The sequence below is a fragment of the Pyxicephalus adspersus genome, chromosome 8 (assembly GCF_032062135.1).
Source record: "Pyxicephalus adspersus chromosome 8, UCB_Pads_2.0, whole genome shotgun sequence".
NCBI classification, from domain to species: domain Eukaryota; kingdom Metazoa; phylum Chordata; class Amphibia; order Anura; family Pyxicephalidae; genus Pyxicephalus; species Pyxicephalus adspersus.
Window position 1 is genome coordinate 61,583,456 of NC_092865.1, and position 20,161 is coordinate 61,603,616.

Sequence of the window (20,161 nt, forward strand, 5' to 3'; positions counted from 1 at the left end):
GGAGCCAATTCCACATTTTCACAGACCTTACAGTGAAGAATCCCTTCCTTATCCGGAGCTTAAACTTCTTTTCCTCCAGACGCAAAGAGTGCCCTCTTGTTCTTTGTAACGTGTTATCTCAAAGTAAATAATGGGGAAGTGTTAAATGGTGGTGAGGCATTGCCAGGGACACAAAAGCATATAAGGTTGGCTTTGTTTTTATGTGTGGCAGTGACATCATATTACCAAAGTGCAGCTTGTCACATTGGTGCAGACCTAGCATGTTAATGAGAACTGGGCACATTGAAAATAATTGACTTTTTATAGTTCTGGCGTTGGGAAGTATTGGGAAACTGCAGAAAAAAAATATCACTACCCTGGGTGTGAATGGGCCCTTAAAGCTGATACCAGATTTTACAACCACTGATATAGTATAAAGTGTACAGACACAGATCTACACTAATAGTATATAATATTTCATATACAGACATACACTAACAGTATATATTATATTATAGTATAGTATAACTGATTCCCTGTTTTATAGATAGAGCCCTATTAGTTGCTGTGTGTACAGATGAACATACAATAATTATTACTATTGTTACTAATAACATTACTAATGTTATTATTTTTATTAAACAGGATTTATATAGCGACAACATATTATGCAGCTCTGTACAATAAATAATGGTATATAATAAATTATATACAGTCATACACTAATAGAATATAACATAGTATACTGTGCACAGATACAGATAGACATACACTAACAGTTAATAATATATACAGACATACACTAATAGTATATAATATAATATATACAGACATACACTAATAGTATATAATATATACAGACATACACTAACAGTTTATAATATAATATATACAGACATACACTAATAGTATATAATATATACAGACATACACTAACAGTATATAATATAGTATAATGTGTACAGATACAGACAGACTTACACTAACAGTATATAATATAATATATACAGACATACACTAATAGTATATAAAATTGTAAATTATATAACTGATTGCCTGTTTTATATATACAGCCCTATTAGTTGTGTGTACAGATAAACATATTATAATAGTATTAATATACCGGTACTATATACAGTCATACACTAATAGTATATTATATAGTATATAACTGATTCCCTATTTTATATATGGAGCCCTATTAGTTGTGTGTACAGATAAACATATTATAATAGTATTAATATACTATATACAGTCATACACTAATAGTATATTTTATAGTATATAACTGATTGCCTGTTTTATATATGGAGCCCTATTAGTTGTGTGTACAGATAAACATAATATAATAGTATTAATATACTATATACAATCATACACTAATAGTATATAACATAACATTGTACATACAGAAATACACATAAAAGTTATTGCTGATATAATAAAATATGTACAGAGCACCAATAGAATCCTCGCTAAACACCACGTGACAGCTCAATCACCGCTCCATAGTCACATAATCCAGAGCCCGATAATATGGGCGTGTCCATTACATAGCCACGCCCCAATCTAATTGACAGAGGAGGATCTCCCGCCTCTCACCCTGCCCTCAGTTCCCATAGCAACCGGCTTGTTTAATGAGGGTTTCAGCTGATCGCATAGGAGCCGAGCTCGGGGCAAGTGAAGGGGCAGAAGAGGCAGAAGTGTGGAGCTCGGTGCTGGGGACGGGGCAGGTGAGCTTCCTCAGATCCTCTGTCACTATGTATTATCCTTGTACATTCCTAAATGACCACAAAACAATAATAATAATTTCATATAAAGCTGAATATAACATTAACAACTTTAATTGTAGTTTAGCAGCCAGAATTAAAGGTGGAATTACAGTGCTATTTATTTTTATAAGAAAGTGCATGTATAGCCCAAACTTTTCTATATAGGTGGTGTAGGAAAGGGTTAAATGCCTGTCATGGTGAAGTCTCCTTTACTTCCTGTCCCAGTGACACAATAGGAAGTGAAGGAAATTTCCCTGTTCTCAAAGATTTGCTGCAAGGACATTTTTGGATCTTTCTTGAATTTCTGTCCTGATAACCTGTCACCTAGCCAGATAGAGAACATGAAGATCCAACCCACAGCATAGACTTACATATGATCCGTGAAGACTATGTGCTATGTGCCCTCTGGGTGTAGGGGCCCAGATATGGGTAACCTGGGGTGCAGCACCCATCCTGCTGTATGTGGATGTGCAGCACCCCATCCTGCTGTATGTAGATCTGGGCGAAGGGGCCCAATGGTCACTCTCTCCACCAATGGGTAACTATTAAAGCGTACCTAAACTCAGAAATTTCACTTTACAGAAAAGGGTAAAGTAAAAATTCTGTTTGTTTTTTTTTAATGGAACATTCTTTTTTTTTATAAAAAAAAGAGTGCAGTACCCCCCCTAATTCTAATGAATGGGAGCGCAAAGCCTCCCAGAATACCTAAGTCACGCATCCCGGGAGGCTCTCGGGTGCTTCTTTTGCGCATGCCCGGGCCTTTTTGTGTAAAGGGAAAAAATTGCATGCGCAGTTAGATCGGCACTTTTTTTTCCAACCTTGCACCCGAACTTGTGCCTGGGTCGGGTGACATAGGAACAAGAACCCGGTAGAAGAGGTGAGGGTGGCAGCGCCCGGCGCACCGGCTCAGGGGCGTGAGCCAGGTCAACGTGGGACCCGATAGAAGACACCTCCGGACCGATCGACTGCTCTGCGGGAATAAAGGTAAGCGGATTTGTTTTTGTTTTCGGCGTTTTTCAGTTTACTTCCTCTTTAAATAGGACATAAACTCACAAAACAAAAAGTTTCCAGGCGGCTTTTGGAAGAAGAGACATACAAAATCTCTTTTTCAAAGAGAAGGCTCTATGCTGCATGGTTCTTCCCCCATGTAGTGTAAACCCTGGCCCTATATGCAGCACTTTCATGAATAGACTCGGATACAGGGCACAATGTACCTCCTGCAGCCTCATCATCCTCAGTGGCGGTCCGGTGGCTGAAAAGGGCCATTTGAAAAAATCCAAGTACCCCAAATCCCAGAAGTTTTTGGGATCTTACGGTTTAAGCTAAACTCCACATGTAGTAAACGGTTTCATTGCTTCACATGTGTGATCTGTGTACATTTACATCCCAATTGTGCCCAAATTACTTATTTTGTAACTTAAAACTTACAATTTTAAAACATTTGAGCAGACAGGTTCATTATTGCAAAAGGGACAGGTGATGTCTCCTATGCAATAAAATAAACTTTTCTGCCTTTCTTTTTTAACTTACCTCCTTGCTCATTGACCAGTCTCAGCATTTTCACCCACTTCCAGGTTTATGGCCATCTTCATTGATCAGACCAGAATGACTGAACTCTCATGCAAGCCAATGGGAGTTCATTTATTCCTGACAGACGGCTATGCCGGGAATATAGACTGAGCTGCTTGTCTCTATAGAGAACACTGAGTATAGAATGATATGTTTGTTTTATTGTACAAGGAACATCAGCTGTCCCTTATGCCAATTGTGAGTCTGCTCACAATTTGTAATAAAGTTTAGTGCTTCAAGCTATGTACATTCAGTAATTGTTGCTGGAAAGACAATAGAACAAAATGAAAGATGTACAGATAATGTTATTATTATTATCATTATTATTAGGGGGGTATTCTTCTACCAGGTCAGAAAGGTAAGTGGGACAAGAACTGTGGAGGGATTTGGAGGCAAACAATCTAGGTTAGAAAGGGAATACAGGAAACTTGAGAGAACTTTCTTTAATCAAGCCAGCACGGTAGATCACTTAAAGCAGAATTAAACAAAAAATCAAAATGATTACAGGAGGAGTTTGTTGGTTGAGGGGACATGCAAAGTCTATTTGCTCAAAAACCCTTTCCCCTGCTCCTGAGGACTTTTTAATCTTTCTGGTTATACTGCACAGTGCCTGCAGCGTAGAGTTTGGCTTTGTTTGTGGATTCTGGGGACAGTGTAACTCCTGGGCACACAATGGCCACCCAATGGTCAAAGAGGATCATGGTGGACTCGAGGGGGTCAGCAGTAAAGAAGGCGGCTTCGGGGATGCAGCTCTGACAGGTTCCTGGTCCAGTCATTACTTCAGGGTACTTAGAAAGAGCTGAGTGTCATAATCTGCAAGTATTCTGCGCATGCTTCCCAATTATGGCAAAACTCACCCACAGCAAAAGTTTAGTTCCACTTTTTTTGATGCTGTGTGGCCACTGCACTAACGCTTGTATTTTACTCTAGGTCATTACAGGCAATGATAATCTAGCGCCTGTACAAGGATTAAGAACGTAGGAAACTTGTGCTGAGGCAAATACATGTGCTGCCATTGCTGATTTCCCTCTAAAATGCTAAAAATAAATGTATAAGTTACTGATCTGCAGCAAGTACAATCACAAACTCCTATCTACGTATCAGTGATCCAGAAACCATTGAAAGCATAGAACCAGCATGAGAGCATTTTTTGAAGGAGAGGTTAGCATCAGCAGCCTACATATACAGTACAGACTTGGTTTAAAAGCTCCCATTCAAAATCACATCACCCGAATCCCCCACCCCATGGTGAGTGCATGTATTTAATAGAGGTGCAGTTTTAATAACTCACTGATATCTGGTATTCTTTTCTATCATGTATACAGATGGCTTCCAACAGAACTTCACAAATCCCCTCTGGGGAGCATATGAAGGTACATTTACCTCCACTCATCCTCCCGACAGCAACCACAAGTGCTACTAATAAGAAGCTGATGAGACACAAGAGAAGCAGAGAGCAGCAAAAAACCCTCAATGAAATCATGTGAGTTCTGTGCTCAGCACCAGGGAGACCTGGACTAGGAATCTGGCAATTCCGGCTTTTGAAAGTTTCCGGCTTTTCACAAGGTTTATTCTGTGGAGTGAAACTGCCTCATCCTTAAATTGCAGAGGGACTCTGTGTAAAACAATAGTGACAATGAGGTAAAGGAGTCTGCACTCATAATGAGCAGGTCAGTGTTCTGGTGACAAGACTTATTTTACTAGATCAGACTACATTATTACCAGTTTCTGCCAACCTTAGTTCAATTTCATAATAGCGATAAGTTGCCCGTGTCATGATCATTAAAATGAGGCAAACTCATCTTTTTGCATGTGTGCCTTCCTAACAGTTGGATCAGTCAGGTGTTGCTCCCTTTTTGCTGAAACTTCTGCAGAACATCAGCAAGAGAACATGTTGTTCTCATCCAGCTGTTTGGGTGACACCTGCCAACATAACAAGAACTCACTAGCAGGGGGATCACAAGTGTGACCTTAAATCAAGAGACTATACAGAGCACACCTAAATATATATTACTAAAAATATAGCAATGCACCCTGCACTCTATATGATAAAAATATATATAGTGTTTATAAAAGAAAAAAAAATCTTTATAATTTTAAACTATAAAATTCCCCAAAACAACCATATATTTAATGTGTTTTTATTACTCTCTGTATCATAATCTCTAGGCTTTTAAAAATCTTGCAAGGGCAATTACTGAGAGCTCAAGTTCTGTTGGCGTAGACATGCCTCAAGACATGTACTAAAGCCCTTATCCAATAGTTTGTGCTGTTGGGATCCAACGTGGTAGCATTGTTTTGCTGGTAAAGAAATCTTGCATTCATACACATGGGGAAAAGTAACTGGGAATAGGCAGAGCAGGTGGGGCTGCAACAATTGCCTGGAATTTCATTTAATGATCTTTAGTTTTAGGAATATGCTTTCTGACACGTGTTCTCTGTATTATAGAATGAAAGAGGCTTTAAAGGCCTATGAACAAACTGTCTCAGAGAACAAAAGGAGAGTGCCAACACCTCCAGAACCACAGCTCCCATCAACGGTAAGTATAATCCTTTCCTATATAATCTTTAAAATACTCCCTAAAATGTGTTGCAAAAATGTGTTGTCTGGTATAGTAGATGATGAACAATCACCTTTACTTCATTCAATAGACACAATCCCACCCATTTTTGGATATTTATTCTCTTTTTTAATTAGAGCCTCTAATATAAGATGCCTATGTCCCCTTATGTAATCTGTGGTTCCATTCACTGGCCGCTAGGTCTTTACAGAACACAGTAGGGATTTATGGGCCAGTATAATAAAAACAGCATTTTCAGGGCAGGTTGGCATCCATCACTACTATGGCACTCCCATCAGATTCTGCCAGATGCTGTAGCTCTGAAAGCTCAAAGATCTGAGAAGTGGGTAGGAATGAGAAAGTAAATGTTATCTTTTTCAGGCTACCCTATGGGCACAGTTTTTTTTTCTTTAAATAGTAGATTTAGTAGATACCCCACCTCAATATGCCTCCTGGCCAGACCTCAAGAGGACAGCCATGGGCTGCTCAAAACTGTCTTTGCATTCCCCAGTTTAATGTGTAAAATCAATAAAGTATGTGTAATGGTTTGTTTTTTTGTTTTACAGATGAACAGTGAGCAGAGGAAACTTAGGGTAAGAACTCTTTTTATTTCATAATGAATATTGCTCATTTAGGGTATACACCAATAATTGAAGCTAATAAATAAAACAATCTGGTGTTGGATGTGGTACCCAACCCATCATTCTTCTGATCCAGCTCCTGTTCCCTGTCCTTGCACAACTGCAATATAGTTTCCATACATTTTTTTTGTACAGCAGATACATTCAAATTTGAAGAGATTAAAACTGATCCAAGACTTCACAATAAAACTTTACATAAACAGCTAATAAATTTGGTAGATCTTGATGGTCAACATCTGATTTTGGAAATGTATTTCTATCAGCATCATTTTTAAATATATCTAACCCCAAAAACAAACCTTTTATTATGTTGCATCTTATCAGTCCTTTATACCATATGGCTACATTCCCTACGTTTTCTATTCTCCTTTATCACCTGGTAATCCTATTGACCACACATTTTCTATCCTTGTGGCTACACTTTCTCCACCACTGTATCTATGGAAGGAGCCATGGATGTCACATAGAGCAAACATATTTGTCTTCTCCAGTGTATTGGGGATGAGGGAATTAATAGTTTACAGAGGAAAGTTGATATTTTTTGTGATTTCAGTTTAGCCCACAAAAAGTTATAAGGACAATGCATTTCTGGCAATTTTTGTTCTTGTTTCAATACTTCTACCTCTGGTAAAAAGGTAGATAAAACTTTAATGTCCAGCAGCTTTACATTCTTGCTGAAGGTACCAGTAGACTAATGCTGGGTAAATGCCATGGTGAGGATACACTTTCATCCGTGAAGCTGGGTGATTCAGCAAACCTGGAATGGATGTCTTATAAGTCATTTGATATTTGTTAGCAAATGTTTTCAATCTTGAACCAGCTCCATTCCAGGTTTGCTGAATCACTGATGAAAATGTATCCTCTACATGTTTGGAGAGCTTTAATAAATCAGGCCATTTGTCTCTCCTGATTTATCACTCTAACTACAACATTTTTGTGCAATCGATTGAAAATAATATGAGTAAGTAAGCTAAGTACAGGGCAGCTAGAAACTCCAAATTGGGTTAATGATATTTGTGAGTAAAACCCTTTTTTTGTTTGTAAAGATCTCCTGTTGTAAGATTTGCTCTCTTGCAGATGAATTATCTATACATGAAGAAGTGTGTTGAGAGCAGCCCAGTGGTGCCCATACAGAAGCACTGGTTGAGCTCCATGCTATCACTGGTGCCCCAGTCACTGCAGAAGGGCAGGGATAGAGAGGCTCTTGTTCAGGACCTTTTAGAAGAAGTTTCCCAAGACTTTGAAAAAAGCATGAAGAGATACCTGGGTGAGCTTGCATATAGTTTACCTAGATTGATTTCATTTGGACTTTGCCTGACGGGGCAATATTTCTCCCTTGCTTTTCTGGTATGGTAGAGTATTAATATTATTATTACACAGTATTTATATAGCTCCATCATATTACGCAGCACTGTACAATGTCCATAGCCATGTCACTAGCTGTCCCTCAAAGGGGCTCACAATCTAATGTCCTTATCATAGTCATATGTCATTTATACAGTCTAAGGGCATACAATTTAACTTTTTCCTTTACAGGTACAATTTGGATACACTGTAGTCTCACACAGGTTTACAAAATTACTAACAAACCTTGCAGTTTAGTAAATAGTCCACTTTAAGCTCAGTGTTGTACAAGCATAACGGTGCGCCGGAAGGATATTACTTTAATTCTTGTATAAAAAACCCCAGTGGGTAGACTAGTTGCTGAAAATGACAGAGATATATGTTTGTTTAAATGATGAATTGTTACCAATGAGTAGTAAATACAGCCAATATTGGATTTGTTGTGCACATATGTAAATGTGCATCCTTTTGCAGAGATGCAGAGGCATGAATACCACCAATAAACAGGTGTAAAGGAAGAGTTAAATTATACATTTTCTTGGTTTGTGAATATTATCATTATAATAGTAGATAATAACAATAAATTGTTTTATTCTCTTTTTGTGTTTAGTGAAAAGTGTTTTGGTGAAACCAGAAGTTAAAGGATTGGAATCAGAAGATTCTGATTTGTTACCTGAAGATCCAACGTGAGTAATTCCTATCTTAGTAAAGGACATTCTGACATGGAGTTATATATTTATCTTGTTTCATTAATTCTCTGTCTTTCTTCTATATTTTCCCCTTACCTGCCAAAATTCTTCCCCAAACTAATCCGGTATAAATATCTAACACACTTCCTCCTCTTTGTGCCCTAAAGTGACTGGTTTCATAACAATGCAATACCAATATGATAAAATGTATTTCTTATTTGATCTAAAACAATATAGCGGTATAATTTACTGTCATTTCAGGGGTCTGGATTACTCCAAGCCATGGCATCAGAGTTTTGTACAAGCCAGAAATGAAATGAGTAAGAGTCTGTACTTGCTCCATCCAGCCTTGAGGACCATGCTAGACCTGGGCTACTCCACTTTTTCCAGTTTGCTCATTATTGACCTGTCTGGTTACAGGTAAATGCCTTGTTTTGTGTAGTTAGTAGAATAATGAGACCTGTAGTTATCAATCCCTTTCACACAGAAAAAAACATTTGCTAGGATGTTAATTGCATCTTTTGTGAAAATGTTACAGCATTCAGGCAGTAAATTGCATAAACGTACCATATAGTGTATGGAACACATTAGGTAATACTATTACACAGTATTTATACAGTGCTAACATATTTTGCAGCGCTTTACAGAGTCCATAGTCATGTCACTAGCTGTTGTTGTGACTAGGGGCTCACAATCTAATGTCTCTATTTCAGTCACATGTCATTAACACAGTCCAGGTTCAATTTTTGGAGGGGAAGCTAATTAGCCTAGCTGCATGTATTTTGAATGTGGGAGGAAACCCATACAAACACAGAAACCTGCAAAAACCATGCAGATAGTGCCCTGGCCGACCTAGCACTGCAAAGGCCAGAGTGCTAAGGTCTCAGCCACAATGCTGTGTAATATTACACACTTTAAAATATTTTTTTGTATCTGTATTGTGCAGCACTACATGGTAACGCATCAAAGTGTAACACTTGTAATTGGGGTGTCATTTTTGCAGACACTAATTTTAGGTACACACATGTTAAAAGTTCCTTATGAGCTTGCAATCTATTGCATATATCGCCTTTGCTGATTTAGATATACTTACACAATATACATTCTATTTTATTCCAACTGTGATCTAATACTAAAACTATGCCTCTTATTTCTTGGTTTCTTCAATCATTCTTTTCATGGCAACCATAAAATCAAGCTTAATCCCAAACAATAAAACTGATTTGATGATTTTACTTGTTTTTGGCAGATCAAAGGGGCCTGTTGAATGTGAGTCACTAAAAAATAGTGTCTCCCTAGCTTGTGCAAAGACAGAAGAGAAGTTATTGAACACCTGGTACCCCAAAGTGATCAATCTCTTTACCAATAAAGAAGCCTTCCAGTTCATTAAACCTGATAAAATGGACTCCTTTTACAGCTGTGTCTCCACTCTTATGTCCAATCAGGTAATTATAGTTATGGAATGGAAAATTGTACTGCTTGTATAGGAAAGCAAAGGAAACACCCATTGTTCTTATTCTGGCTTTGAACAGAAATATTCTTCGTATTCTATATCCTCATATTTGGTAGTGTTTTAAGCATTTTGCATAATGTAGTTATTATCAACCAACATTCTGAAATCATCTGTCCACTTGCAATAGGAAATTTGTGTAAAACTTTTCACTTCTTCAAAAAAAAGTATACAGAACAGTTTTAAAGTATCTGTGAAAGTAATAAAAGGCAAAAAAATGTTATTCTGTAGAATAAACTTTTTCAAGATATAATTAAATTATTTTATTTATTTTAATATTTAAAAATGTACATGCTTATGTGACTGTATGGCCTCACTGTCTATCCCTCTTCTTGAGGAACAGGGAGGTTGTGCGACTGAATGAGGACATTTGTGTCTAGCAGAACCAAACATAGCCTGGGTAAATATCAAACAACAAGCCCATGATTATTAGCAGTTAGGAGAATGAGTTTTTTATTTTGTTGCCTGGTATATACGATAAAAGAACCTAAAGTTACATTTATGTAGACAACCAACTAGATGGCAAAGTAAAGTTTGGCTTAAATTTGGATACTTTAAATAGGAATGTTTTTAGTTCAACCAAACAAATCTCAAATCTAGGTAAATTCATGCAACACTATCAGTGATGTTGTTACATATTATATGTCTTCATTGCCCATTTACAGACATTTATTACTTCATTATATATATATATATATATATATATATATATATATATAATATATATATATATATATATATATATATATATATATATATATAAATGGCTCCTGAGGCTTTCCCTATTGTGTTCAAATATAGTTTGTGTTTTGCTTGTACTTTGTACATAATAATTTGTGTTTTGCTTGTACAATAAGTATGTTATTTTTTTCTCTGTAGATTAAGGATCTCTTACAAAGGACCGTAGAAGCTTTTGTAAAATTATTTGACCCTGAAAATATTCAGCACTTACCACTTTTCAAAATGGAACTTACCTTTGATGATGAGAAAATGGATTTTTATCCGAGCTTTCAGGACTTAGAAGAAGCCATTTTGTTTATTGTGACTAGGGTTTCAAAAACTTTGCAGGTATCAGTATATTTCATATAGCTGTTACTTAAGGAGAGATTTAATGGTCCTGATTTATTAAAGCTCTCAAAGGCTGGAGAGGATATACTTTCATCAATAAAGCTGGGTGATCCAGCACCCTGGAATGGATTTCTTAAGTCATTTTCTATTAGCAAATGTTTTCAATCCTGGACCAGATCCATTCCAAGTTTGCTGGATTACCCAGCTTCACTAATGAAAGTGTTTCCTCTTCAGCCTTGGTGAACTTTAATAAATCAGGCCCAATGATTTGGCAAAGGGCATCCCCCAAAACGTGTTGCATTTAACACACATCAGTATACACTAAACACAATGCTCCTGTACATCTATACTAAATGTAGGAGCCTGGATCTGGCTTATGTGTGACCAAACTGTGTTGCTTGATTGCAGTACAAAAAAGTTAATTCACTAACCTGGTGTAATATGTGGCATGGTTATGTAAATTTCAAATCCTCAAGAAAATAAAATGTTATGCATTTGCCCACTATTTAGATTTAAACTTAAACTTGTCTAAGTATGTAGCTAAAATATCATATGTATGGCTTAGCTATTTCTTTCTAACCTTTCTCTCCTAAACTGTCTCTTTTTGCTGCTGAAGGATGTTCTTCCGTACATTCATTTTTGTCTATTGTACCTTTATTCAGAATGTTCAGACAGTTCAGTCGTGGCTATCTGGCAGCAACACTGTGCAGATTATTGAAGCCAGTTTGTCTGACTACATAATCAATTCTGCTGTTCTAAAGCTGAAAGAAGCAATCAGTCAAAATTTAAAGGAGCCTATGATCCATTTCCAAGCATATGGTAAGTAACATATTTTTAAAGAAGTTCAAACTCTACAGAGAACCTAAAATGTAATTTAATACCCTATATTATGTCCTAACTAAGCAGCTGCAAGAATGCTTCTTGTACACATTTTACCAATAAATTGTAGTTAGATGCTCACCCATGGTTACTGTAGCAGTAATTTACTGTAAGGTTTAACATGTGTAGTGCTGCTTCACACAGTGTCTGAATGGCAATCCAAAAGACCTTGCCAGCAGACATGCAATGTACAGTCCTACATGTACGCTGTTTGAAAGTGCAACAGTTAAACAAAAAACTGTTCATGCACTTCATGCACTGCCATGTGGTAGGCAGCTGGTTTATTGAATGAGCTGTGGTACCTCACTGCATGGCAGCACACAGCACACCATACATTAATATGGCTGTGGTAACTATGTGTATACACACATTTATTTAGACACCACTTTTGATCATTACTTTGCTGTTGTCAGCAAAATAATATTTCATTTGAATCCCTACATTCGGTCTGATTTATTAAAGCTCTCGAAGGCTGGAGAGGATACACTTTCATCAGTGAAGCTGGGTGATCCAACAAACCTGGAAGTGTATTCTCAGCAGCCTTGGAGAGCTTTAATAAATCAGGGCCTTTGTGTATTTTAAACTTCTGAATGAAGGACCTAAGGAAGAGAGTGGAGGTGAAGCCCTGAAACACGATGGCTTTACTAAACAACATGTTGTCAGAATAAAGCTATATTTGTACTTTTGTATCACCATGTGGCTCCCTCAATAACCTATGGTGATCATATTAATCTTTTAGTGTGTAGAAGTTGCCTGCCATATATTCAACCTCCCTACACCCACTTTAGCAATATACCACTGTATCGTAAGTACAATTCAGATTAAACTAAAAGTAATCTGTATTGAAGTACATCACCATAAAGTAAAGAAACTTCAGGGTTCTATATCAGGGGTCTGCAACCTGCAGCTCCGGAGCCGCACGCGGCTCTTCAGCCTCCTTGTTGTGGCTCCCTTCGGCTGCCGCGGGGAGATCTCTGATGGGGGATCCCCTTCCTCCCAAGTCTAGCACCTGAACCCCAATTACTCAAGATTGTGTTATGTTTTGCGGCTCCAGACTATTTTTCTTTAGTGGAAGAGGAGGCAAAATGGCTCTTTTGATAGTAAAGGTTGCTGACCCCTGGTATGGAGCCATCAGTCCACATTCAAGTATCATAAGGAGCTTGTCAGCTAGCAAGGATTTTCATTCTCACAATTTTATTATTAACTGGAACTGTGGGTGCATATTTTTTTCAGGGCTCCCTGGTTGGGAATATTTTATTAAGAAGAATAATCTAGGAGAGAACCACAAATTTAGACCAAATTTCTCTTTTATTTTCCAGTGGAGAGTTACAGCTGGCTTGTGAATGGCTCAGCAGATGAAAAAGTGCAAAGGTTTCTATCTGAAGAGCACAGCTTTGATGAATACACAGCGGTATGTTTGAATAAAGAAATAAGCATAGACGACACATGAAAAGACAATTGACATTCCTGTTTCTATTTTTCCTGTTTTCTTTCTTAATCAATTATTTTTGGCCTTCACCCTGGGTATCTCTCATTTAAAGTATATCTAACGCAAGATTTTGGGTAAATTAGGAAAGAATCTAAAGCCTGTTTTTGCCATCTGTGTTACAATGGGGAGATTTCCTTCACTTCCTTAAATTAAATATGTAGCTGTAAGTGAAAGCAAATCTCTCTATAATTAGGAGAAAAAAAACCCTTTTAGTTGTCCTTGGAAGTGTCCCTAATAAAAGATGTTCCTTCTTTTCCTTTTTCGGTGATAACTAAAAATTTGGGTGTCCAGAGACACATTTTTAAAACCTAAGAATGGTTCGGACGCTTAAACGTCGTAACGTCGGACGTCGTAAACTTAAAAAATAAACATTTTCCTTTTAGCCATATTTCCTTTGTGGATGCTCATATGATGAACCCAACTATGCTGTCAGTACAAGCAATACCTGCAACAGTCAGGTCATGTAGAGGTTCTTTTATAAGCTAGTCAGAACTCAGAACAGAGCTATTGTAGCACAAAAAAACTTTCAAATGTGTTGGAAACAAAGAAAAGCTTTTATCACATACAACATATCCACTCAAAAACCAAATTAAAAATAGAATTGTGGCCTACACTGGAGACAAATACCACTTTTAACAATGGGAACCTGGTAAAAAATAAACAAAATAATATTTAGTAAGAAATATTTAATAAATATTTAGAGTTTTAGCAAACAAGACATTCAAAGGGAAATTCTCTAGGTTTTGGATATATTGCTGTTTTTTTTAGGCTTTTATTTTGAAAAACTTTTTTTATGCTTATGTTTATACCATAATTTTGCATTTATTTTCATTACTGCCTTATAGAACTGTTAGTCATTTTTTAAGTGATTTGATCTTGATTTGCAGTTCATAGAACAATTCCACAGTCTGGCCAAGGAAATAATGAGGCTGCCTGCACGGGCTTATTTTACAATGGTGCAGTTGGATTGTGACGATCTCAAGCAAGGTTTGGCTGACAAGGCCAAAAGCTTTGCTAACATATTGCTGGAGAGGCTGGTGGCAGACCACAGATCAGAGAATGAGAAGTGAGTAGAAACTTTGCATATAGTTTTAGAATATAGTCACTTTATTCCCAAGATTTGACTAAATGGGCCTAATTTGTTAAAGTTCTCCAAGGGTGGAGAGGTACACTTAAACATCAGTGAAGCTAGGTGATCTCACAAACCTGGAACACATCTGGTCCAGGATTGAAAACATTTGCTAATAAATTGCAAATTATTTTTAGGAAATCAATTCCACGTTTGCTGGATCACCCAGCTTCACTGATGAAAGTGTATATTCTCCAGCCTTGGAGAGCTTTATTAATTCAGGCCCAATAAGCACAATAAGTGTAAAAATACAGTATGCTAGTATTATTATATAGGGGTCTGGGTCCCCCTGGTGTGGAGATTTATGTGAACATTCTATTTAGGAGTAGTTCATAGGAATTGAAGGCAAATCTTTCCAATAGGGGGCACAAACATTAATAAAAAAGCCTTATTGAAATAAAGTGTTTCTATTTCTACCTGTGTTCCCAATGGAGAGATTTCTTCATTGTTTGGTGACAACACCCAGTTTGTAGCAGTAAAGTTAAATGTTTTATCCCTTTACCACCCTCATCTTAGCTCGAACTGAAAAAAAATTTTGCTTTGTTTTACGCTGCAAACTATTACTTGTAAAGCTGTTTAGTACTTTGCATTACATACTGAGGAGATTTGAGCCTTCTGCACATCTGGCATGATTTATTAAAGCTAGTATAGGGGGATAAACTTTCATCAGTGAACCTGGGTAATCCAGCAAACCTGGAATGGATCTGGTTCAGGATTGAAAACATTTGCTAACAAATAGCAAATGACTTTTAGGAAATCCATTCCGGGTTTGCTAGATTGCCCAGGTTGATGAAAGTGTATCCTTTAGGGGCATGCTGTGTGTTAGAGAGTGTGAATTGTAGGACTGGCTGGACATAAATGCAAATCATTTTGCTGGTGCAACAGCTCCCATATATACATCCTATATGTGTGCCATAACATTAAAAGTGGCATAAACAACAGAATGAAATTCATATGTTCACACAGTTTCTATACTGTATTTAGTAGTAGTCCATGTAAGACAAAATGTGGTATCACACAACAAGGTACTGGTATTGGGCAGCACAGGGTTTTATACAACACTGGCTATAATTATAAAATAGAAAAATTCAGTTTATACTCCACAATTCCAATATAACTATGATTGTATACGGTGTAATTTCTGGGAGGTGTTTGTAATTTCTGGGAGGTGTTGAACAAAAAAGTACCCTTTAACTTTGTGTGGCTTAGTGCCACAGGACAGTACAGGGCTATACTACAGAACATAGTATCATGTAAGTATAATCCGACTGCTTTTTTCTGACACTTTCTAATGCCCCATATATTGCAGAATCTGTATGGAATTTGGGATTATTGAAGAGCAAGCATTAAAAGTTCCTGAAACCACAGAAGATGTAATTGCAGAGATTGAATATGTTGAAGAGGCTAAAACCAAAGGCATTGTAATGTTAAAATCGCGAATCTCGGTATGTATACTCGTTAAAAGGGTAGTTATTTATTGATTATTATTATTAAATTATTATTATTAAACAGGATTTAATAATAAAAGGGTAGTTATTTATTGATGTTCTGTACTACAACAGTGCTTTACACATTGTGAACTTCAGGCTTCTGGTGTTCAAAGCCAGAAATAAGAGGAATGAATGGGGCAATGTAAGCTATAAGGTTTTACTAGAAATGTTTTTTCTTTAGGAAATATTTTTTTACAGCATATGTTTAATTATTAAATTCAATGGACTCCATTACACTCTTGCTTGCTATGATTATCTTTCGTTTCTCAGGAATGCCAGAGAAGAATGAATTATCTTTTAGATGTATTCTTATTTTCATCGGAAGATCTTGCCCTGAATTCAACAGTGTTATTGTGGCCCCGAAATATTAACCCTGTGTTTGACAAAAATGATGAGGTAAGTTAGGTTTGAAGAAGAAATTTTATTAAAACAGGAGGTATTTCTACGTATTTTCTAAGTTATTGCACAGCAATTAATAAAAGCTCTCCCTAAAGTAGCTATGCCATGATACACATGAAACATGGGTATGTTGGTTTACATAAACCTGGAAACTCTCCTTTTGCCTCCTTGGGTCTTGCAATTACTTTTACCCTAGCGTGCACATGCTTTGTATAGGATCTGGATTTTTTTACAGATATTTGTGCAATTTTGTCTTACCTGAGTTTATATTACAGGTTTACTGTTTACTGTGGGTAGGCCATTATGATTTATATGTGGGGGGATTTATTTGGGGGTCTTGTATACATGGGTCAGTTTTAGATTCCAATCTGATCACTGATCTGATAAAAATGATCAGATTACTCAGGGCTGTTAATTATTTTTTTGATCTGCAGTCAGACCTTGAGTGATTAGATGTATTGGTAAATATTGATCAAAAGTACACAACTTGTGTTATGTGTATGAACAATTACATAGGAGGGGCGCACAAAAGTGGTGCCTGTGGGACTTACATTCAAGGGCTGAAACACATTTCTCCACCAAAGTAATCTACTACAACAGGTGTTAACACATGTTACATGCATGTGACATTGTGGGCCTTTTTAGCCATGGAAACTGAAATACCATTGGTTGCTGTCAGCAAATGTAATCTTTCCACTGTCCTATTAAATATATACATTACCATCATAATAGAAACGCCAATTCTGTAAGAGGTTTTCATATATTTTGTCTTTTCTCCTAAAGCTGATCGAAAAGGCCAAGCGTAAAGGAGAAAGTGAACTACTGGGGAAGAGAGAGAAGCTCATGCTGGAGCTTGAAAAGCTGTCACGTAGGATGGAGGAGTTTGCAGAGTGTTCTGAGCTGGATATGATGCAGCAGGTGAGAGTTAAATATGTTGTGTAATGGCTACATCCTTCCACCTATAGGAAAAAAAAACATAAACAAACCTAACTGCAGCCTAGAGATTTTATTATTACATTATCCTTAATGCAAGAAAAATGTGTTATTGGCTATGGTTGTTTTTCTTATTTGTTGATTGTTACACAATGTTTTTTTGCAAATAAGATCGACCAGCCAATTGTAGTGCACCAGCTGTTTACCCTAGTAACTAGCCAAAAGCCATTAGACTGGTTTTAGCATCAGCCTTTGAGCTGAAATCAAGAGTATAATACTTAGGGGACAAAAAAAAACTTAAAGAACTGTTCCCTGCTATAGCCAAAGAATGAGGTCAGTCTGTGCCCCCCCTCAGTAAACTATATGAAATATAAATTGTCTGTTTATCATACTGGCTAACAACACAGCGAACACCATGTAACTAGGGGATAATTCTGCTGTATATCTGGAGCAGATTTTTATAGTTTACATCTGCAATTCTAAACAATAGGAATGGTACATAATTTTTTATGAGTATTAAAATTGCAGTGACCCTTATAATAGTATTTTTCTTATGAATTGATGTTGTGATTCTGATATTGCATTGCGATTATGTTGTATGAACATTTTTTTTGCAATGTTATGTTTAGCAGAGATTTTTTAACATCAGAATTTTAAATCTTGTTTTAGAATTTTAAACCTGTAATTTTCCTTCTGGTTGCAGTATGTGGCAGACATCAGAACAGTACAGAAACGTATAGCAGATGCTGAAGAATCCGTGGCTTACATTAATAAAGAAGAAGCATTGTATAAATGGGACCTTACCTCATACCCAGAGCTGGATGCCTTGAAAGCTAACATTGACCCCTACCAGAAACTGTTTGCCCTCATGTATAGGTGGCAAAGGACTGAAAAGAAGTATGTTATCATATTATTAGCATTATTTATGAAAAATGTATAATATATTTTTCCATGATGTCAACTAACGTCTAAGAGAAAATTTCACTAGTCAAGGTCAAGCTGGCCTCTCCCACCCTCTCTATCAAAATTATACAAACACACTCAGAACTCGGATCAGACAGTTATTAGGTTCTAAGTTATGTGGTCTATGGATGGGTATAATTTAGTTTCCTGGTAGCCGTGGGGCTGTTTAGTACCGTGCATATGCCATCTTCCTACCATGGGGTTCCTACCCAGCTGCCTGCAGGCTTACGTGTATCAACCAAGTTCTGTGTTCATATAAATATATAGTATACATAGGGTGGATGGGGCTAAGTATACATTGCTTTAGTAGGATTTGCACTTCATGATTTCTACATTCCCAGCCCCTCTAATAGTGTTTGATTTTATTAGCACGTACCTTTTGAATTGAAAAAGGAGGAAATAAAACGGGGTTTTTGTGTGGCCAAAAATAATTTATCCTTATATAAAATGAATTACATAGTACAGTTTACTCATACACCATAAGCGTATAAAGTTTATATAGATACATTAGGTTATAGTGCAGATTTAGGTGATTGAGACATTTTTATAACATTTAATACTAAGCTCAACTAGACACCAAACTCCTAGTTTTAGCTGGAGTGAAAGTTGTATGGAATAATAGCGATGTGAATTGTACTATGTAATTATTCAATATAAAGAAGTATTATTTTTGGCCACACAAAAAAACTCTCTGTTTTCTTTCAATTCATTGATCTAGGGGGTCCTTAGTACTAATTATTTTAACTAAGGGAATACCATAACCCACTCTTTCTCCAGCACATACCTTTTAGCAAACAATACACTTTTTACTCTCCAGGTGGATTGATGGAGCTTTTCTTGATCTGAATGGAGAGAGCATGGAAGCTGAAGTGGATGAATTCTTCAGAGAGGTGTATAAGATGATGAAACTTTTCCAACAGAAGGAAAAAAAGGCAGAACAGGAAAAGAAGAAGGCAGCACATCATAGGTCATTGACAGATGATAAAGTGGAACAAGAGAAAACAGAAAGCCGCACAGTTGTTATGTGTAATACCATCATGGAGCAAATCAAAGACTTTAAGGTATGCAGTTAGCAGCAGTAAAAAGTAGCATTACGATGATATCCATGTAGCTTGGCCAAAAGTATTTGTTTTTACCTTGATCAGGCTGACAACATCTGCTAAAGTATTATGTCACTATTTCTCTATTTGGAGGGGTTCTCCCCTCCACCTGTCCAAGTGGTGGTGGTCACCAAGACAAAAATGCAATAAACAAGCATTTTTTTTAAATGAAAGCAGAAAAAAGCTTGGATATTTGTTATTTTTGAATGTTATCTGCATCACTGGTGAAGAGATTATTCTTACGCTAAGGGCCTGACTTCATAAAGCTATTCAAGACTAGCGAAGATGAGTACCTGTTCATCTAGCAAACCTAGAATTGATTTAATAAAATTATTTGCTTTGGCAAATGTTTTCAATACGTGACCAAATCCATTCCAAGATTGCAGGATCCCACAGGTTCACCCAAGATAATCTATCTTCCCCAGTCTTGGGGAGCTTTCATAAACTGGGCCCTATCAGTGACAATGTAGGAAGAAACATTTCTCCAATTAGGACTGAGAAAGCAATAAAAATTGGACACAGTTTGATCATGTCTTCTCAAACACACAAAATAATGTCCGGACTTTCACTTTAAAGTTACTATTTTCTTTGGCTGTGTACTTATTTTCTGCCATCCTTTTAGCACATATTCACTATCGGTTCACTT

General features: G+C 36.8%; 1 protein-coding gene across 1 annotated transcript in view; it reads left to right on the forward strand.

Moving 5' to 3' along the window:
• Nucleotides 1-1,616: 1,616 nt before the first annotated feature.
• DNAH12 (dynein axonemal heavy chain 12) overlaps nt 1,617-20,161 on the forward strand; it is a gene marked incomplete in the record, with an annotated part of 69,691 nt that continues 51,146 nt past the window's right edge. The window contains 17 exon segments of the mRNA XM_072421221.1: nt 1,617-1,712; nt 4,646-4,803; nt 5,770-5,860; nt 6,448-6,474; nt 7,600-7,789; nt 8,477-8,552; nt 8,817-8,975; nt 9,805-10,000; nt 10,945-11,133; nt 11,796-11,952; nt 13,332-13,423; nt 14,389-14,567; nt 15,940-16,075; nt 16,391-16,516; nt 17,303-17,437; nt 18,156-18,349; nt 19,233-19,476. Of these exon segments, the coding sequence (XP_072277322.1) occupies nt 1,617-1,712; nt 4,646-4,803; nt 5,770-5,860; nt 6,448-6,474; nt 7,600-7,789; nt 8,477-8,552; nt 8,817-8,975; nt 9,805-10,000; nt 10,945-11,133; nt 11,796-11,952; nt 13,332-13,423; nt 14,389-14,567; nt 15,940-16,075; nt 16,391-16,516; nt 17,303-17,437; nt 18,156-18,349; nt 19,233-19,476 (2,445 nt within the window).